General features: G+C 49.4%; 1 protein-coding gene across 2 annotated transcripts in view; it reads left to right on the top strand.

Moving 5' to 3' along the window:
* WAPL (WAPL cohesin release factor) overlaps window positions 1-22462 on the top strand; it is a 1132828-nt gene that overhangs the window by 443132 nt on the left and 667234 nt on the right. For both annotated transcript variants that reach the window (XM_078643290.1, XM_078643291.1), the window contains exons 8-9: window positions 17039-17150; window positions 19853-20077. In XM_078643290.1, coding sequence (XP_078499416.1) covers window positions 17039-17150; window positions 19853-20077 — 337 coding nt within the window. The remainder of the gene's footprint in view (window positions 1-17038; window positions 17151-19852; window positions 20078-22462) is intronic.

Genomic DNA, 22462 nt, shown 5'->3' with positions numbered 1-22462 from the left:
TCTGGCCTGTTTTCAGCCTTCCTTTTTTGATGCTTCGCATCTGGAACAGTGTGCGATGCCTTCGGGCTTTAAAATTTGTACCTCCTGTTTGCGGCAAATGTCCGCGACGGACCCACGCCATATCTGTATGTGGTGTCTGGGCGAACACCACGACTCGACTGATTGCGACGCCTGCCAATACCTCAAGCCGAAGTCCTGGCAGGAGCGCAGGATGAAGCTGCTTTCGGCTCGTCTGTCCCGGTCGGAGTCTTCTCGGCCCCTGGCCTCCTCATCGGCACCAGGTCCCTCTGGCAGTCGGTTCCATTTGCGGCGTCGGTTGCCCTCTGGTTCCCAGGTGCGTCGTTCGCCTTGCTCTGGTAAGTCATGGCGCATGTCCTCGACCTCACTTCCTTCTGTTGTCGAGGGCACTAGTTCCTGGAATCCTCCGGATGAGCGACCCCGGGAGTCGACCCTTCCTTTTCCGCCTTATCCTGGCTCAGGGGCGACTCTGACCCAGATGGAGGACAATGCAGCGGCCCTGCAGGCCTCCCTGGGGCGTCCTCGGAGCTTCCGCTACGTGCTGGCTCTCCGGTGGACTCGCCGGCGGGTTGGCCTCCGGCGCAGACTGTGCCCTTTGCCTCTAGGGATGATGGAGATATGGCCGCGTAAGGGCGCGGCCCGGTTGAGTCACCCTGTTCGCATAGCACCCCTGCCGCGCCGCATAGTCCAGTGGGGCTCCCTGTGGCGCCGCAGGTTGTTACTGGTGCTCGCAGACTTGCTTTGAGTATGCCTCAGCCTTCCTGACAGGTGGCTGTCTGTCCGGAGGTGGGGTAGACTTGCCTCCCCGGCTCCGACTTCATTCCTTACTTCGGAGTCGGAGCCTGTTGTTGTTAAGGCTGAGTTGGCGCCAGTCCGGCAATGTAGGCTTGCCTCTCCCGCTCCGGTGCCGTCCCCTTCTTCAGTAGGGGAGCTTGTGGTTGAGGCTGAGTCGGGCTGGATGAGGCAGGGTTGGCACCGACCGAAGTTGCACAGGCGCCGCTCCGATGCAGGATTGACTCCTCTCCAGAGGCTTCCGGGGGGAGTTTGGCATCGCCTCAATGCCAGGCAATGCCATATCTGTCCTTGCCTCTTCCCCCCCTTGGAATTTGTGTTCCCGGCGGACTCCCCGCCTCCTCAGGAACCCCATCAGGACCCTCATTAGTCAGTGGGGCTTCCTTCTTTTGGGCATTGGTCGGATCCTCAGTTCATTGGTCAACCTCCTTGGAGTGGGAGGCTTAGTTTACAGCCCTCACCCACAGATGAGTTGCTGTCCCCTCCTCAGAAGGCTGCAGAGGCCTGTGCGGCATTTATTAGGGTTGTCTCCTTGGCCGCTCGTGTTCTGAGTATGCAACCTCCTTCGGCCCCCCTGCCAGTTGACCCTCTGCGGAATGTCCTCCACCATGGTTCGGGGAATGTAGAGCCGCTTCTACCTTTCGTAGCTTTCTCTTTATGATGCCCTTTTGGGCACCTGGGCTTGGCCAGCTTCCGTTGATCTGGTGGCTCATTCTATCTTGCACTGCCACTGTCCTGCTCCACATGATCCAGTTTGCTTATTTGTTCACCCAGACGTTCAGGGGTTTGTCCTGCAAACTGCTTTCCCTTCCTTGCCTCAGCTGCTGCTTCCTTCCTCCTGGGAGTCCAGATGGCTGGTTTCGTGAGACTGCAACATTTTTGCCTCCACTAGCGCAGCTCTTCGATCACTAAATACAGTGTCTTGGCTCGGGCTACTTCTGCCCTTTGGGACGCTGCTGAGTCTCTTCTATCGGCCACTTCTGAGGACGCTCGTGTTGACCTCCTTCATTTTCTCTGTGATGGCTGTGATTTGGCCGAATTTACAATCCTTGGATACTGCAGATTCCTTAGGCCTTGCTATGGCTGGTTCGGTTTGTGAGAAGTTGACCTGATATGCAGTGCTCACTATTATAGTGATCACTATGTATCAGTCCAAACAACCCTTATTGATGATTGGTTGTAAGTCAACCTTATAGACCAGCTATCCTAGTAGCATGGATACGAGCAGTCTAAGGCTAAGACTCTAGAGGGCGTGTTAAGCCAGCTGTTTTACCATCACATTACCCCTTGAACACCAAGTGAAAGGACACCACACAAGTTGTTATGAAAATAAACAGATATTTATTTATAACAAGTCTACCCTGAACTCTTTGAGTCAGGGAGCTAAGCACACAACAAAACTCTTACGAAAATACTTTAAGTCGCACAATTTACACAGATGCCATAGGGGCACGAAAAACCATATACTCAGTAAGTGGAATGCGAACTTGCTAACAGGTAAGTAATACTTTTCTAGACTCAGGAATCGCTAGGCCTACAATTCTAAACACTGGGATTAGATGCAGGAGGCCTGTGGACGTCGTGTGCAGAGTGGGAACTCTCACGCGTAAGGCGGGAAAAAGTCTATGGAGGCTAGCAGTTGCAAAGTTACTGTTCTCGGGCGAACCCGACTAGGTGGGTCGAAAACAGGAGTGGATCCGAACACTTAGGGTGTTGGACTATGCTGGAGCACCGGAGTACTCAGGTTACCTAGCCCAGGGGGGGGCGGCTGCATAGGGTTGAAGTTGCGTCGGAAACCCTCGTTGAAGATCCAGGAGCCTGAAGAAAGAAGTTGCTGGCAGGCGGCCAGTGAAGGAGTTCGTGGTGATCCAAGCCTGGATCAGGGAAGAAGAAACCTGTAAGCAGAGGGGACCAAGTTCTGAATCACTAGCCAGTGATTTGAGTGGGCACCAGGATGGCACCGGACGAAGTCACCTCAGCCAGGTGAGTGGGCGCTGCTGGGCTCTGCAGTCTCTCGGGCCAGGAGGCGTTGTCGGCGACCAGGATGGAGGTGCGAGCTGTCCCACGAAGGTACTTGCTGTCGACGTCGCTGGACCCAGGATTGGGCAACAAGTCTTGGCAAATGCAAGGCCCACGCGGTGGACCTAAAATGGCGTCTTGGGTGGACCAGGAGGGTCCAGGGTGCTCCTCTTTTGGAGGGGAGCAAGGGCTAGTCTGGAGCAACCAGACCAGCAGTGGTTGTCGTCGTGGAGCGTCGTGAGGGGGTCACTAGCCAACGGGCAAGCGACCTGGACAACGCGGTGAGCAGCAAAAAGCAGAAGGGCCCCACGCAGATCTCGTGGATGCAGGGGGGCTGAACTTCGGTGCTGGAGCTGCTCAGGGTCGGGGCTTCTCTTACTCCAAAGCACTCGGTCGAGGGTCACTCGGTGGTCGTGCTGGACAAGCGTCGTGCAGTTCTGAAGATGGCCGGTCCCTCGGTCTCGTCGCACCCACGGGTCACAGCTGGGCTGATGATGTAGGTTGAGGTCAGAGGTGCCAGGGAAGCCGGTTCTCGTCGTGCTGGAGCAGTCTTGATCCGGAGGAGAGACTGGCAACAAACCGCGATGCTTGGTCGGTGCCTGCTGCTGCAGGGTGACTACTCCTTAGTCACAAGGGAGAATCTTGGGAAGAAGTCTTGAGTTCCTTTCGTGGAAAGTAGTTTCAGGATTCAAAGATGATCTGATTTGGAAGGGGGCCAGTTCCTACCTTTATCCTGCAAAAAGGGGCTGGCACGCGACTAAGTCCTGCCCTATGGGTGGGACTAGGAGGGGGGTGGTTACACCCCTCTCCTTTGGCGGGCTTTCTCCAGCTCAGGGTCTGGTGTGCCCCTGGAACTGGTTCAAGCCGGCCTATGCACAGTGAGCACCGGGGTGCCACTTGCAGTCACCTTCCTCTAAAGCCCTGCCTACCTAGAATACACAAAACCCTGTCTGGAACGGTGCTGGCACCGCCCCTGGCAGGAAACCCTTTGTCCTTGCCTCCTGCTCTGGGAGGACTCCCAGCAGCAGGAGGGCAGACTTGTGTCTCGGTGGCAGCATCCATTTTGTGGAGCTACGGCCCTGTCTGACTTTAACCGGGGTTATAGGTTACATACATGTCGTGTCCCTCTAGAAGGGTGGAATGCTAACCCCGTCGCCAGAATTGGCGAGGGGTTAGTATTCCAATTCGTATGACACCTTACTCGACATGTTTTGATAAAGCGATACCAGAGTTGGCATATAACCGCGAGGATTATAATGCACTTGAGAGTATATGGTATGCGTTATCATGGAAACGGCTAAGGGATAGATCCCGAAAGCCGCAGACAGGCTCAGCTCATGCCAGAGCACCATCTCACACGATTCCAAGCACTCTGCCTTCAGGATTGTCAAGGCCTGCCATAGGAGTGACTGATAGGAGATCTGTGTGCCCATTTTAGGGTTAGATATAGGTATACTATATCTAAAGCAAAGGGTGATTACACCACCTTGCCCCAGCTGTCGTGCAGCCAGTTGTGTCAGATTTGGATGGCCAGCCAGGGGTGGCATAATACATGCAGCAGCCCCTGGTAGGCCCTGGGTACACCTATGCCCTGGGTACCTAAGGTACACTGTACAGGGACTGATAAGGTGACTCAGTATCCAATTAGATATGTACCTAAGGTACATGGAATCCATTTTACAGAGAGAGCAGTAGGCCTGGGGTCCTGAATAGCAGGGCCCCAGGTCAACTAAGTCAGAAAACCAGCAAAACACCAGGCAAAAAGTTGGGGGCAACCATAGTCAGGGATCTACCTTCCTACACGGTTGCCCCACGGCGCCACGCTTGGTTGCGGAATGGCGCCTTTCCGGAGAATATCCGGAAACGCCTTGTTGACCTACCCTTTGGAGGGGTCCTCTTGTTTGATGCCCACGTTGATTCGGTTGTTCAGCGCCTCCTTGTGGGATTTTGCCCTCCCCCATAGGTCTGTATTTCGCAGGTCTCCATTTGACATGATCTGGGGTGGTTACCCTTTTATTTGGCGTCCACCAGTTGTACTATGCCTTTTTTAGGCTGTCGGTAAGCCTACTGTGGCGGTGTTCCACAGATTTTGTGTTCTGTCCTCTGACTGTGGTTTGCCCGAGGAGGGGTTCCCCCATGGTTCTTGGGAATGTGCCAGACTTCAAGTGGGGTACCTGTATGCTATTGTATAGCTCTGCTATGCGTCAGGCGGGCATGGAGGCCCCCTTTGGGCTCTCTACATCCAATGACGCCATTGTCTTACCGTTGCATGGTGTTCAGTGTTGTGCCTTTTGGCGCGATCTCCTATACACCATGGGTCTCGCCTTGCATATGTGCCTCATTTTCCTCTTTTGGAGGTTTTCAGTGTATTTCAACACGCTTCAAAACACAGCTACCCGCTGCCACGGGTGCACTAGGTTGGTTCCTCCTACGGCACCGGTAGTTTTGTGGTCGTAGCTCGCCCCTTTGCTGTATACATATATATCTACGGATTGCCCGTGGGGTATCCTTTTTCCACATCACCACCTCTCTTTGCTACTGCCAAGTCTGGTCCTATATCTGTGTTTCATAGAGCAAGTCAGTGCTTGTACTCGAGCTTGCCCTCGTTCTGCACAGTGATGTCTTTTCTAGCATCTTCGGCAATAAGGGTTCCTTGCGTTCCACTCCCTGGGGTGGTCCCCCTGCTTCACGATGCTTCTTTCTTGGTGTTTCTATACTAAACAGTCATCTTTTTGTAGGGGGTGGATTTCCCCCCAGTTGTAGGAAGTGGGCTGGAGATCTGAGGTTCTTCTCAACAGTTATGCGTGTTCCTATTCATAGCTCCTATTGGCACTTTTGGTGCCTCTGCGGCCACTCCCTTTGGATGTGTCTCCTTCACTGGGTGTCACCCTACTCTGTCTCCTGTGCCTGCGGGACCGCTCCTCTGATGAGGTCGTCCCAGGTGCAGCACTCTGCTTCTCTGTATTTCGTGGGTGAGTTCTCACCTCGACCTTGAAGCTGCCTGGTTGGGCAGTTCCATGCTTATTTTAGCTTCGCTACCTTGTCTCCGTCGCTGTCAGCTCTGTGCATGTTTCAGTTGTGGTCCTCTTCAGAGTGATAGTGTTCGCCCATGTCACACCTTTTGGTGACTAGGTGTGCACTTGGCGTGTCTTTAGTTCCCGCCTGCACTTCTAAGATGTTGCTCAGTTCCTGCCTCTGCCCTTCGCTTCCTAGATGTGGTCTCTCCGGCCTCCCTTGCGTGGGCTAGCCTGGCCGGCCCTGGTTACATTTCTTCTGGTTATCCTCTAGCTTTCTTTGGTGTCCACTTAGTGCACCATTGAGCTGGGAGTAGTCCTCTTTCCTCCTTCGTTCTGGACTCTTCTGTTCTGGGATATGGCTTGTGCTGTTTATACATCATACTCTTACGGGTTTGTGTCGCGCCATTCTGGCAGTTTCGGATGCCTTGTCTTGTGCTCTTTCGAGCTACTTGGGTTGCTGTGTGGCTGTTCAGCCACAGCCTTCCCCCATAGTCCGTCACTCTGTTGCCGGCTCAGTGCTTCGGGTACTTTCTGTTCTGTCGCAGACCCACCTCCCCCTTGGGGTATGGCTGTGGTATCTATTCTAAGTTAAGGAATCTGCGGTTCTCCAGTATTAGGGGTGTCTTTCATTCATTCACATGCTTGAATATTCCCTGTCGTCGAAGTTGGAGCCCCACGGTAAATAAAATAGCAATAAATGCTAAAAAAATATATATATATATGTGTGTGTGTGTGTGTGTGTGTGTGTGTGTGTATAAATACAGAATACAAGAAAAAACAAGGAAATACAACTGAAATCCTCTAAAAACGATTCCTACATAGGAATGCAAGGCAAAGAGAAAAAACCATTTGTAACACATTAGTGTCATTGTTAGTCCAAACTGCAGCCAATCAGGCGCCCGCACCCTCTAGAACCTTCTCCTCAGAATCTCAAGCCCTCAGATTTTCTACCGCACGTCGTGTGAAGGGAGTCTCCCTGAGCTCTGCTCAGTTTTCTTCTCTATACCTCTACTTCCAACAATTTTCTTCAACATGTCAAGTAAGAAGTCTTTATTTAGACCCTGCTCTTCTTGTGGGAAGCTGCGCCTTTTTGAAAAGGACCCCCACCAGAAGTGTATTTATTGTTGATATCCGGATCATGTGGCTGCCAACTGCAAGTTCTGTAGAACTTTTTCTACTAAAACTCTGAAGGACAGGGAAGGCCGTCTTCTCCTTTGGCTGCAGCGTCTTAAGGACAAGGACTCTGTGGTGTCTGACGCAGAAGGTTTACATTCTGGTTTCTCCTCAGCAGACTCTAAGCGTGGTAGTGTTCAGGAGATTCCTTCTCCTTTCCTCAAGAAACCTAAATTGGCTTTGCTTGTGGCTCCTGTGATGTCTTCTGCCACTCCTACCACTTCTACGCCCACGAGACCTGGCTCTCAGGCGTCTTGGCTGCATCTCGAGGTGTTTTCACGCCTCTCAAAGTTCCGTCGTTGACGGAAGCGTCGTCGAGCGCTCCGACTAGAGCAGCTTTACCTGCATTTTTGACGACTACGCTGACTACCACATCCGCATTCTCATCGTCGACGACGGTATCGTCGACAGCCTCGACGTCGACGAGGGTTTCGTCGTCGTCTACACCTGTCCCGTCGACTATTCCCATCTCATCGACGAAGAGAGTCCTCGTCGACGAAGGACCCGAAAACATCGTCGCCGACGACGCCGTCGACCAAAGCCTCGTCGACGAAGCCACCGTCGACCAAGATCTCATCGACGAAGAAGATCTTGTCGACGAAGACAGGCCCGTCGACGAAGACAAGCCCGTCGACGAAGACTCCGTCGACGGAGTCGGTACCAGCGTCGACGATCACCCCGTCGACGACGTCCCCGTCGACGACGTCCCCGTCGACGACTTCATCTACAGTGGATCGCCCGTCGACGGTGATACCGTCGACTACCATTCCGTCGACGAAGGTTTCTACAAAATTACTATTGTCAAAATCAGCCTCGTCGACGCTACCGACGACTGATCCGTCGACGGCAGCACAAATTTCATTTGCATCATTGCCGTTAGTGCCATTGAAGATCGCAAAATCTTCACATCCTCGCACTACAGTACCCTGCCAACAGATTTCTGATCCAGAGCCTCAACCACCTTCTCCGATGTTCGCAACTACTTCGGAGCCCGACACTGATTCGGAGCATGAAGAGGACGCATTTGGGGCAGCACGTAGTCCCTCGGATTTAATAATTAAATGCCAGGACACAGATTCTGATGATGGCAATGACCCAGACTTTCAACAAGTGGAACAGTTCACCCAAGCTCCTGTGACGACCATTCCTTTGACCTTGATATCTAATCTCCAACATATGCTGGACGATTATAATCGCCGCTTTCCTGCAACACCGCAGACTACACCTGCGCTAGCTCCCGCTCCTGTGGCACTACCTCTACCTGCATTGCCATCTATCGTACCACCTGCGCCTTCTCAGGTTCATAGGTCTATCAGCATCCATACCACTATATATCCGCAAGATGCGGATGAGGAGGAGGCGGATGCAGAACGTGAGGACGGTGAAGTCCCTGACTACACGGATGATGAGGCAGGTGACAAGGATATGGCCGAATGGGATGATTATCGGGCGCAAACGCCCTCTCCTCAGCCTGGTACCTCGAGTGAGTCTCCACCAGTAGATATCGCCAGTTTCCATCTTTTAATGGATAAAGCGGCTCAGCGTTTCAAACTCCCACGATCTCAACGCGAGGAGGATTGTTTTCTTTATGATTTTAAAGACAAACCTTTTAAGCAGGTACACACAATCCCTATAATTGATTTTGTTTGGAAAGAGGGACTTAAACTGATAAAGGCTCCAAACTCCTTACCGGCTCAGATTCCGCACCTTGAGAAGAAGTACAAGGCCCCTACAGGTTCTCCAGCTTGCCTGATTTCTCATCCCAAGCCGGACTCTGTCGTGACTCAGACAGCACAAGGGAGAGCACGGAATCCGGCGTCTCAAGTCACAGCCCCTCCGGATAGAGAGGGTCGACGATTGGATGCAATTGGCCGCAAGTTCTCAACCATGGCCTCCACATCTGTCCGAGCAGCCAATGCCTTAGCCATTTTGGGTCGCTATGACCGGCAGATGTGGTCAGACATTGCAGATTACATGGCACTCATCCCTGATGCTTCCAAGGCTGACGCACAGCAGATTCTTCGCGATGGACAAAGAGCAGCGGAAGAAATCATTGACTGTGCAGTCGATATGGCTAATACAGGTTTCCGCCTCCTGGCAAGTGCGGCTGCACTTCGACGTCAAGGCTGGCTAAAATCCACCTCCTTCCGGCAGGAAGTCCAAGCCAGAATACTGGATATGCCATACGATGGAGTATCATTATTCGGGTCATATATCGATGATGCCCTTGAATCCATCAAGAAGGACACCGATACGGCGAAGTCCTTGGGCACACTGCAGTTTCGTAAGCAGTCCTTTCGGGGTGCACGCGGACGCGGCACTTCCAACTTTCGAGGTGGGCAGCAATACCGTTCATACAATCAGAGCGGCCAACGTTACACGCCCAATCAGCAGTCTCGACAACAACCCTCCAAGACGTACAGAGGAAAGCCGTCCTATCGTGGCGCAAATCAGAAACGCCAATGACTTTTGCCACTCTCAAAGTGTTGGAGGACGAATCTCTCTGTTTTATTCCCAGTGGTCCTCAATCACCTCGGACCGCTGGGTTTTGGACATTGTCAAACGGGGGTCATACCCTGGAGTTCACAGAGATTCCTCCTTGCACCCCACCTCGTGGCCCACCTCCTCCACATCTCGAGGAGCTTTACCATCAGGTCCGTCTTCTTGTGTTGAAAGGGGCAGTCGAAGTGGTCCCGAAACATCTAAGAGAGAGAGGGTTTTTACTCTCGATTTTTCCTCATACTCAGGAAGAACGGAGATTGGCGACCCATTCTGGATCTGAGGGCTCTCAACCAGTTCCTAAAGTCTCAATCATTCCGTATGCTGACGCTACTGGAAGTCCTGCGTCTTCTATCCAGCGAGGATTTTATGACCACCATAGATCTTCAAGACGCGTACTTTCACGTTCCAATAATCGAACAACATCGCCAGTACCTGCGTTTCAAAGTGGGAACAATGCATTTTCAGTTCAAAGTTCTGCCCTTCGGACTGCGCTCAGCTCCTCGTGTGTTCACGAAGGTACTGGCCCCAGTGGTGGCTCACCTGCGTCTACAAGGGGTTCAGATCGTTCAGATCTTTCCTTATTTAGACGATTGCCTCCTCAAGTCTCAATGCCACCATCAGCTGGGTCGGGACACGCACCTTTGCCAACAGGTGTTTCAGTCTCTAGGGTTGACCATCAATGTCAAAGTCTCAGTTTGCACCCCTGCAGACCAGATCCTTCCTGGGAGCGATCCTGGACACGCAGCTCGCAAAAGCATTTGTCTCTCACGAGCGACGTCTGAAAATACTTCGTCTGGTCTCACTCATTCGACGAAAACAGTCCGTTTCTGTTCGGATGTTAGTCATTCTTGGAAATGGCTTCGTCTTGTATCGCACTGATCCCAAATTGCAGGTTGCGCACCCGTCCTATTCAGGAAGAACTGGACTTACAGTGGCGTCAGGTCTCCGGGTCCTTCAACGACCTAGTTGCAGTTACAGCCCGCATGAAGATGAGCCTGTGTTGGTGGGCGCAGCCGGCGAACCTGAAAATGGGTGTGTCCTTCCTCGATCATGTTCCGTACCTGACGCTGACGACGGACGCCTCCCTGGAGGGGTGGGGCGCTCATCTCCAGGGCCTCTCCATCAAAGGCAAGTGGTCGCCGACGCAGCGCACATGGCATATCAACAGGCTAGAATTGATGGCGATCTTTCTAGCGCTCAAGTCCTTCCTCCCAGTTGTTCACGGGGAGTCAGTGCTAATCCAAACAGACAACACCACCAGTATGCACTACGTGAACAAACAAGGCGGAACCAGGTCTCCGCTTCTGTCCCGCTTGGCCCAGTCAATCTGGGATTGGGCTCTCCGCCGTCGCATCACCTTGACGGCTGTCCACCTTCCGGGTGTGTCAAACCTCCTGGCGGACTCTTTGAGCAGGTCCACTTCCTCAACACACGAATGGGAACTGCACCAACCAACTCTGGATCTTGTGTTCCACCAGTGGGGTCACCCAGATCTGGATCTCTTTGCAACACCGGAGAATCGGAAATGCCCGTCTTATGCAAGTTGGCATCCCCACCCAGGGTCATGCGGGAATGCCCTTTTGATCAACTGGTGCGATCTATTCGCTTACGCTTTTCCACCGCTCCCATTAATACAGCCAGTACTGTGGAAGATGCGGAGGCAGCCCTGCCACATTCTGTTGATCGCACCGCGTTGGCCCAGACAGGCATGGTTTTCGGAACTGCTGCTGATGTCCCAGTGCGAGCCCATTCCTCTTCGTCCTCGTCCAGACCTACTAACTATGGACAAGGGCCTCGTGTGTCATCCAGATCCCTCAACGCTTCAATTATGGACATGGAACCTGAGCACCTTGAGTCCGCAGACTTGAACATATCCCAGGAGTGCAGAGACATTCTAGCTCAAGCCAGAGCTCCGTCTACCATTAAGACTTACAAACTTAAATGGAAGCGGTTCTGTCATTGGTGCGTTTCAGCCAATATCCATCCCATCCATTCCACTCCTGAACAGCTCCTTCCTTTCTTTTTGAGCCTTGCTCAGTCAGGACTCTCTCATTCTACTCAGAGTTTTCTTAGCTGCAATCTCTCGTTTCCGACATGATGGCTCTTCATCCCTCTATAAAACAGAATGGAAGGCGCACTCAAAGGAATTACGCTGGAACTTGTGATCTTGAGTTTTTCTTTTTCTTTATTTAGGTAATTTTACCAAAAAGGACATATACAGCCAACGCGTTTCGTTACGTCTTCTAACTTCGTCAGGGCTAGGTCAGTGATGTTAGTTTGGAACCATAAACGACCAGCGAATTGTAAATGATGCAGGTATGAAGCCGGTGCCGAGGCCAATGACAGAAAATCTAAGTCATAAAACCGGGTGAAGCTGCTATAGATTAACTGGTTCCAAGACAAATAGGCACTGAGAAACCGCCGTTGTTTAATAGTTGGTAACGCAAAATACAAAGATCTTATTTCTACGCAATGTTTACTGGAAAACTTTTATCCTAGATGTCACACAGGGACGTGTATAATGTTCTCAGGTGGTTTATATGACTCGTACTCCTGGACCGTGCCGCAATTATGGACAACGACCCTCTGGACACAATAGTCCCCCCAAGTATATCGAGTTAGGCTCCCGGCATGGTAGCTCGGATTCGAAGGAGTATGCTCCTTCGAATCCGAGCTACCACGAGTCATATTTTTCATCCTTCGCACACTGTAACCCTACTTTCACAGTTTTGTTGGTGGCTCCGCGTTGAGCCGCGGAAAAGTTTCTCAGAAGAAAAACAGACGTCATTGTGCCGGGAGAGACTTATATGACCTCGCTGATGTCACGTCAAGGCGGGGTCGTGTGGTGCCGTCCCCCGGGACACAGGTGCAGCTGCAAAAAAAAATTCTGGATCCAGTCTGATGCCTGGGGATATTCTAAATTCAGGTATCTGCGGCTAGACAATGTTTTTACCAGATACATTGTTACCGAAGGTAAGTAACTCGTACTTCATCTCCTGATGGAGAATATCCCGGGAGTAGAGATCTACTTTGCCTTCCTCAGCACGCTGCAGCAACAAGTCCATAAATTGTAACGCCACACAAGAGTTTTCCTTCCTGCGGTGGTGGTACCCTCAGGTAGACGTCTGTGCAAAAGTCAAACTCCCAAGCTTTGCCTCTTGGTTCCCACAGTCCATGGGTAATGCACTATGGATTATGTGGTCAGGGATATTTGCCTACGCCTTTCTGCCTTCCTCCCCCCCCCCCCCCCCCCTATTTCAGTTTGTTGTTTGCCCCCCTCTTTTGCCCACCATCCCTGGTTCAGCACCCTTCTAGAACTCCGTGGTCACGCACAAGAGGTTCGCCAACAGGCCAGACCTATACTTTCATAACCATGGAGAAATCAGGCACTCAAACTCCAGGTTCTCAATCTTGAGATGTGACTCTTGAGGTCTTAGTTTGTACTTCATAACCTTCCACCTGAATGAATGAGCATCATAAAAGAAGCACACATGCACAGGCCTAGTGCACAGTCCTGTTATAAAGGGAAATGCTTTGTCCGTTATTGCCACACTCAGCGAATTGTCCTGTTGGAGTCCATGGGTTCCCTAAGAGTGTACAGGGCTCAATGTAAAACCCAAAGTGTTCCTTAGTGCTAGCGTGGGCGAGCAGCCTTAGGCCTAACACAGCAGCTTGTAAGATATTTATTGCACAGCAATAACGAACCCACGACTTAAGGAGCTCCAGACCAATGTATTTAAAATGAAACTGTTTTTACTTTATTTTAAGACCAAGCTTTTCGCAATATGGTACGTACGTTTTTTTAAATAAAATTACTTTTCAGAACAGTTCAATGTTATCCTATGTGGAAAACAAAGTTGTGGTTAAACAGGTAAGTAAAGCACTTAAAATTCCAGTCTTCAGGACCAAAAGTCAGCAAGGGTCAGGTGAGAATCAAAACTGCACCAACAGCGGTACAGGTGCGGAGGTCAAAATCTGAGTTGGGCCTAATGCTTTCCAGTGGACACTGGGGGGTGCCTGGAGCCACACTGCTTGCAGGTAATTAAATCTGTTGCAGGGGTCCAGCTTTTGGGGTTAGGTTAAGCACCGGGGAGGCCACAAAGCAGCACCAAACATACACCACCAGTGGCACTGGGGTGACCGGCTACAGGGTGCAATTTCGACGTCGGGCGCCCAATGCTTTTCAATGGAGATTCTTGTTTTGGCAAACAGTCTGCAGGTGTCACTGGAGGTTGTAGTAGGGAGACCAACGACAGCAGAGGTAAGTTGACATGTAGGGAGTTGTAAGGGCACTGTTCAGCTCAACAAGCCCAAGGGCTTTGGGTGCAGGGGTGCGTTTCGACATTGAAGTCTTCTTACCGGAGCTGTTCGCAGTTGGGTAGAGCCTCTGGATGTACACTGCAGGCGCCGCAGTGGAGATATGAGGAGGTCAGCCAACACTGGACACGAGGACAGGATCACTGGGGAGGCTTTCCTGCACAGTGAGCCTCTCAGACTTAGCCCGTGGGTGTTGGGTGCAAAGTGGGCAGGGATAGCCGTTCCAGCTGGATCCGTTGCCCTTGGAGTCGTTTTTTTCCGGACCGTTCCTGCTGTCCAAGGAAGAGTGGAGTGTTTTTTGAAGACAGCAGTCCTCCCAGGGTTTTCAGAGGTCACTGGCTGCAAGACAGGTTGCAGGTTTGCAGAAGCTGGAGACATGCCGGTAGGGCTGCAGCCAAGGCAGTCATTGTCTTCAGTCTTCTCTGCAGGGATGTCTTCTTTCTTAATAGGTTGTCGCAGATCTAATTTCTGCATCTGGGAGAGCCACTTAAATGCTCCATTTAGAAAGATTTTTATGGGAGTAGTAGGTAGGTCCGAAGGGCACCTTGGGGTGACTACACCCTCTATTATACCTACCCTCCTGTGGGAGGTGGCTTAGACCTAGCCCTGATTAGAGGGGTGTCCCCATCTTCAAGATGGCAGGGACTGAAAGATGTTTCACTTTTACACCCCCACATAACTGGTGGAGTTGGCAGAGGTGGCCACCGGTTTTCCCTCTCAAACCAGGGGCTGCCATCTGCTGCTAGTAGCAGAGGCTGGGGGGGGGTCACATTACAAAGGCAGCTTGATTTTGAATCGTCACTCTTCGAGCACTGTCCCATCATTTGGGAGGAGGTATGACACCTCTGCCCACTATGTGCTTAGTATCTGTCCCCAGAGTGCAGCGGCTCCTTACCCAGTGTTCCAGAAACAGTTCTGATCGGTGGCTGGCTGCCTAACGCCAGTAGAGACCACAGCAGGGTTGGTAGGTTTCCGGGACGTACCTCTGAGTACAAAAGAAAATCACACTGGCATCAGTGTGGATTTATTACAAGGAGCTGTTTGGTACCAAACACTATTGTGTTCAGTGAAGCCATTATGGTTCTGTGGAACTAGAGTTCTCAAGTTACCAGCCCATGTACTATCTATGGCTTCTCTGGCACTTACAATATTAAGGAATAGACCCCTATACTTTAGAGGCATATCTGCTCATGCAGATATGCCCCCACCTGGGATATAGTGCACCCTGCCTTAGGGCTGGTAAAGTTTGCTAGTAGGGTGACTTACCTATATCGCATGCAGTGCTAGCTGGCATGGCACACAGGCAGTGTACCATGTCAACTTGGTCATTTTTTCCCCTCACAGGTGCTGTCCAGCTGCAGTGGCATGGTCCTAATCAGGGGGTCCCAGGGGAGCCTCTTCAGCCTCCAGGCCCTAGGGACCCAGGGTACCACTTACTGGGGACTTACAGGAGGGCAGAAATGCCGATTGCGGACATGTTTTTAGGGAGAGAACTGGGGCTTGGGACCTGGACAGCAGGGACCCAGTACTCCACAGTCAAAGTTGCATGAAAAGCCAGGCACAAAGTGTGTGGGGGTACTGCAACAGAACCCCGTTTTCTCACATTGACTCTTTAACTCCCGGGCTCCAGGACATAGTCTGCTACTTCCTCCACTTGCAGATATCTGGTCTAGCCTTCATGTCCATTGGCCTTCACCTAGCCGCATTAACCACCTCTCTTTAGAACAGACAACACATTTCCCTGTTCCGCATTGCAGTCATCAATGCATATGTGGAGGGCCTTAAGAATCCTCCCAACTTGGGTCCTCCTGACTCCTATGTGGAACCTCAATATTGTCCTCACAAGACTAATGGGTCCCCTGTTAGAGGCACAACTCTTCTAGCCCCCTTCAATTCCTTTCTTGGAAAGAGACATTCCTCATTGTCATTACTTCACTCAGACTTGTGGGTACTCTAGAGTCATTAACGCTAGAAGAACCTTCCAGTTGCACAGGGACAGGGTTGTCCTCCACACCACCCCTCAATTACTCGCAAAGGTGTTCTCCCTGTTTCACCTGAACCAGTCCTTTAACCTTCCTGTGTTCTTCTCACAACCCGACTAGATTGCTGAATGACCTCTCCACACCTTAGATGTGAAGCAAGCTCTTGTGTACTATGTAGATGGGACAACTTTTTCGGGAATATGCAAAACGTAGTTGCATTCTCTAAGCCACATAAAGGGAAGGCTTTGTCTAAATCAGGCATGACTAGACGGATAGTCAAATGTTTCAAAGCATGCTTTGCGAAAGCCAAAATGGTTTTAGGTTTTGCCTATTACACCTTGAGCCCATTCCACAAGGAGAAAAGGGGACGCCTTGGCCTTCCTAAGCAATATTTCCATAGCTGCCATCTGTAAAGCAGCTACATGGTCCACACTATTCATCTTCACGAAACACTATTTGTGGTTGTGCTGTCTCGTCAACAAGCCAACGTTGGTCATGTCATTCTCCGTTTTAGTCCTCTGCTACACCCACAGGCTAGTCACCACTATTCTAGTAGCGACTGCTTTACACTCTATGTATAGCATGTGTATCTGCAGCCACACATGCCTCGAACTTTAAATATTACATAACATGTAAGTATCTGTTCTGACTTGTGGTGCTGTAGATTTGCATGCACCGTCCCTCCTCATGGGACACCTGACCATTGCAGTAATAACTTTTTCATATTTTCTATCTTTTTTGCATGGACATCGTTTTTCATACATTGCTGTGCTCCACTTCATCCTCTCGTCATGTGGGAAAACAATCTAACCATGGAGTTGATGCTCATGCTCACTACCAGCAAGAGAAGTCGCTCAATCTTGTGACTCAAAAGGCTTCTTCGAAGAAAAACGTGCGCACAACCAGGCTCAACACTCGATGGCAGGAGTATATACAGCTTGTGTATTTACAGCCCCACATGCCGCAAACATTTGCTTACATAGTAAGTAACCGTTTGCTTTCGTTATCAATCCCAGAAATTAGTTGAGCCCTTCCATTTTGAGATTTAAACTGATTTATTAATTCATATCGCTCACCCAACCAATAGCACTACTCCTACTGCTCCTATTGTATTGCAGTGACACACAAAACCAGAAGTAATTGGATTGAAGAGGCTGTTAATAATGAAACATCCGTATGGATATCATGGCTATAGTGATAACTTTTTTTTTTCCACAGCGTCATTAGTTTGGCTACAAAGTGTGCTATGCCTAGTTTCCGAATGCACCTTAGAGCAAATGGAATGGTAGCCATGGTCTTCAAAACACTGGACGATACACACCATCATCAGGTATGTAAAGCCATCCAAACATTTTGTGCTTCTGTAATAGAGCTGTTGTCTTCAGTTTGTTGATTAGGGAAGTACCTTAACTGAGAATAATTCCGAGGGTAGAGTTGAGGTGGATGTTTGTGAGCTGCTTCCTGCGCCTGAAGTTTTTGGTATGGATGATTCATGTTTTTGGTACTGGAACTTTGCCACAGCTGCAGGTAGCAAGACCAGGGATCATGTACATCCGTTATGCCAGTGTATGCTTCGCCCTTTCTCACCGCTCTTTTATTTTTTTAAATGACCCACTATTACTGGGGGTATGCTACTGTCAACATTTTTGGACTCCATGTTAGAAGATGTATTTCTCATTGTTTTTCTTGCATGTCAGTCTCAGTGCATGTTTACTGGCCCTCATGACACATCTATCCATAAAATCTGGACTTTACCATTGTATGTCCTACATTCTTAAGATTAGAATGTCGAACTACCTCAAGCCCTGAGTAGCATGCTTGAGCCATTTTTCCATACTTTTTTGTCTTTAGAAAACAGTCTTAAAATCAGTTTGACACTTATTACTACATAAGCGGATTATCTGTAGGACTGATTCTGTGAATTTAGATGTAATAGTATGAAAGTCCTCCAAAGTTAACTTTTTTGTGCAGGTCTTAGTTTAAGCTTCCTAGCTTATATCATGATTTGTGGTTTCCTTAACTTAGGCTAGCACTGATCCTCTGGTTCCATTTGGATTTATGTCTGCTGTTCTTAGCCATTCATCTTCTTCTGAAGGAAGTGTCTTGTGCTGCAATGCTCCGTGGTAAGCCAAGCCTGGTGTCAACTTGGTTTGTAGCCGCTCATTCACTTAGTTGCTGCTTCTTGACCTTGGCGAGACAATCATCCAGTAAATGCCAACCTTGTACTACCATCAAATGATTTCCTGGCAAGGGTTTAGAGTAAAGGTGCACTTGAGCCTTAAAGAGATGCTGGACGTTATCACAAGTAAGAAGAGTCCATAATCATTGTTTTTCCTCTCATCAGGTGCAGTCCTCAGATCATTTAATGTTGGTGGGACAGTGCCCGGGAAAAGCATCACCTTCCTGTCTGGAGGTCAACCTCACTAGTGCTGAGCAAGTAGTGAAAATAGCACAGGGGAATGAGAATATACATGTTCACAAGACAATCCATGACTTATGTCAGTTGATCCAGTAGAAGCGTCCAGCGCCCAGTAGCAGAATATTCTTTAGGATCTACACTTGCCCTGTACACTCAATTCCATTTTTCTGTCAAGCCCAACTCTTAGTACTGAGTCACCTTCTCCAACTAGGCATGGTGGTGAAGGACATTTCCCTTCTTGGGAGTAGATAGGTATCAAAGTGTTTGCATGTGTGCTGTAGGTACACATGCTTTGCATACACCTGCCATCTAGTGTTTGGTCTGGATGTTTGCAAGTTTTTTTTTCTTTCAAGTAGTCTTTTCGATTTACCAGGTAAAGTGACTCCTACTGTCAGTGATAGTGCTCATGAGTATGGACTTCATTGTTCATTGTATTCTTTCCGCCATTGGGTTTGGACGTGTATTGTGGCGCTCTGGTTTGAGACAGGTTTTTCGTGATCCCTTTGGTACGCACTCCCCTGTATTGTTTTGAACACTTTTCCCCATCCCGCATGTGTGGAAAATCAAAAAATGTTTTCTAGTCTGGTTGTAACACTCCCACGGCAGCCTTTTGGCCTAGCCCTGTTGAAGGTGTCCTCCACTCTGCAATAACTCCATTCAGGAATACACTGATGGGACAAACCTTGTGTCAATTCTGCCCTTGGTGCCACTATAAATATCCGCGCACCGACCTTCACAAAGTCTGTAATCTGTGCCTCTCCTGTGAGAGAGTGCCATCTTTCTTGCATTGGTATACCCCCACTGTTTGCTGAATTGCTGATGTGCTTTGACTGAGTGTGCCCTGGGCTCCTGCCAACCAGGTGCCCAGGGCCTGTGTTCCCTAAAACCTTGTTGAAACTAAAACCCAATTGGCATCTCTGGCCACCTGTCAGCCCCTGGGAAAAGGTACCCAGGGCATGTTGGAGTGAATAAGGCTTGCAGAAGACCACCATCTCCAGGTGAATCATGCTCTACTTTAAAATTTGCTTTGCATTGGCCAAGAAGCAACCCCCTGAGGGTTTGCGTGGTCATTCTACCCGGGCCAATGATGCAACTACTGTGTTAGCAAGTGGAGTCCCCTTCCTGGACATATGCCAGACAGCAACATGAGCTTTTCTGCACATGTTCACAAAACACTACTGCCTGGACAGTGAGATCTGTCAGGATTGGCGCTTTATCCATTCCGTGCTGCTGGACTTTTTGGTTTTAAATTGTTCTGTAGATAATTCTTTGGTATGGAATCTGCGGGTAGATAGTCTCTACCAGATACAGTGTTACCGAGTGAATAAGTTCAGAGTGAATTACAAAGTCTGCGGTGTGGAAATCCTGCCATATATTTGAAACCTGTTTGCTAGGACATGAGTAACCTTACTTTTTCAGAAGATGTTTGATGTGAAATCTGGCCCAGGAGACTTTGTAAAAAATCTGTGAAATTCTTTTCCATGCATGCGACCATGCTCTTTAAATATGTCCTCTCCCACTTGAGACAGATTATCTAAATGTCTGATTTTTGTTTGAAGCTAAGTTCATATAGTTTGAGCTGAAAATCGTGTGCCCTTTCTTTTCTTTTCTAGAATCTTGCTCTTTGCACAGCATCGCTAATGTATATCTTAAGCAGAGATCGCTTGAATATGGATCTAGACAGAGCTAGCCTTGATTTAATGATCAGGCTTTTGGAGATGGACATTGATCCAGATGCAATGCAGTTAAATGAAAAGGATATGAACAAAATTAAAGAAAAAATCAGAAAGCTGTGTGAAACTGTCCATAACAAACATCTTGATCTAGAAAATATTACGGTGAGTTTAGAGTCTCTGGAAAGATAATGGGTCTAAAGTTTTGTTTTTCTAAACTTGTGTTTGTTATATTTTTAACATCCTTATGGTCTTATTTTAAGATTAAATTAATCGAATGTGACATTTATAATCCAACTAATGAAATATGCCTAACATGCATTTGACTAGCACCATCTACATTCTAGTAAAATCCTGTACTGATTTAAAAATAATACAATTACATTATATAGGCCAGGCTGTAGGCTGCTGGGCTTTACATTAAGAATATCTAATTTTTTAAATCTTTTTTTAGTTTAATCAAGTTTTATTTAATTTGTTTTACGTTTAAAGCATATGACATAGTGAAGGCAATCTCCAAGCCTGTGTCTCACATTTTAATTTTAGTATCAATAATTAATCTGTTTTAACAATTTTGTAAATAGTCTTGCTTACCACCCACAGACAGTGAAAAGTTGAAATTAGAGGTTTTAAAATGGTACAACACAATCATTTAACACTTCATAATTTTTTCATCTTTTAGGAAAGGTGTCTACAATCAGCAGCGGTCCTACCCCACCCCAATACAGTTAAGGATAAGGGAAAAACTACATTTCCCCCACTATGTGGGAAAAGGGGACATTCATAAATGATCCGTTGTACCCTTAGATCAGTCTCCTTCCTCATTGACAGGCCTTTTTATTTTATAGATATCCTTCAGTGATGGAAGACCAAGTCCGGAGAGAGCCTTAGGCCTCACGTATGTGCATGGTATGCATGCATATTAAGGCAGGGATACACAGTATATGGCCCTGATGAAAGGCCCAGACCCGGACTGGGCTTATAGTATGGGCCAAAACATGTTTGCTTTTTCGTAGTGGGGTTCATTGAACAATTGGGTTCAGTAGGAACCATTAACAAATGTATAACCTATACCCTAGACATCCTAAAAATAAAGGCAGTATTTGGGTTTACCTAGAGTTATTTTTAAACTCTTTACTTGGATCCTTGCTTATCCATTAAGATTTTATCCAGGAACTCCCATCCTTTTGGTTGAGTCCGCATTGGTGGTTCTACCCTACTAGTGTGTGGATAGGCACCAATGATACCACAATAAAGTGAGTGAGGCGTCTATTTAAATATCTTTTGATACCTGGGGGTAACTAGGAAGTAGCCTTCTGAGCTGGAAAACACGTTAGTTATAGATTCCTTACCTTAGAATTACCCCCAGGCATCGGACTGGATTCTGAACGTTTTTTCGTTAGCAGTACCTCTGCGCGTCGGAAGGTGGCGTCGGCCAGCTTCGCCTCAGTCTTTGGCATCGTGGTCGCCGGGATGATGTTTCAGCAGCTACTTAGACGCCGCCCTCGCGCGCTGACATCAGTTCTTTCTTTTTCCGCACCAGCCAGCGCAGTTCTTGGAAGAGCGATACCTCAGTCATTTCTTGACTGAGTTTTTCTCGACTTTTGTGGACTTCTTGTTTCGAGTCTTCGACTCCGAGCAGGTGCACGAGAGTTGCCCTGGTTTAAGGCCTGCAGTTCCTGTAACCATCTGATGTCTGTTACGGATCCGCACCGTGTGTGTTTCTTTAGCCTGGAGCGTGACCACGGCCGAACCCCAATTCGTACTCCAACTGTCAGTTGTTGACGCCGAAGGGAGCAGACAGTCGGCTGGGTGCTATTCGAGGTACCGGTCGAGAAGGAGGTTGAGGGACATGTCGCAGAGCCATCACCATTCGGACAAGTCATCGAAGTCTTCGCACTCTGGGTCGGGTAAGTCGAAGCATAAGAATTGTTCGAAGAAGCATTGTAGCTCTTTGACTTCTCGTCGGTTGGCTGATCCGACGAGGCCCGTGGGTGGTGCCCCTCCAGCGACTCCGCGAGCGGAGCCCGACGCCTCAACGCTGAGCATCCCTCCCTTTCCAGGACCCGGAGCGACCCCTGCCCAGCTTTGTACATTCTACGAGGTGATGCATGCCATCTTTGGGCAGACCCACCTGCCCGGTGGGCCTTCGGGCCTCGTGGACTTGGTTGGGGGGGGGCTAGGTCTTTGCAGCCAGCAGCTCCGGTGCAGCAGTCCCCACCTTGGTTCCAGGCCTGCTTCCTCCGGCACCACTACCGTGTTCGGCGCTGGGTCGGCTCCCTGGCCGGCGTCGACCCCTGCCTCCATCCCGGATCCAGCGCCAATGGGTACTTCTGCCCCTGTGTTCCACCCTGGCCATTTTCAGCCTGATTGGCAGCCAGAGGAGGGTGAGGAGGACGGAGAGGGGTCAAGTGACCCTTTAACTGACCAGCTAGATACTGAGCAGGACTGGAGAGAGGACCTGGGGAATGCCAGTGGTCTTAATACTTCACCCGACCTTGGCATGTTGTCTCCTACCGTGGCTACAGAGGACAGAGCGTCATATGCTGT

Source organism: Lissotriton helveticus, chromosome 5_1, assembly GCF_964261635.1.
Source record: "Lissotriton helveticus chromosome 5_1, aLisHel1.1, whole genome shotgun sequence".
NCBI lineage: Eukaryota > Metazoa > Chordata > Amphibia > Caudata > Salamandridae > Lissotriton > Lissotriton helveticus.
Note: the sequence above shows the minus strand (reverse complement) of the source record. Positions and strands in the feature narration are given on the sequence as shown.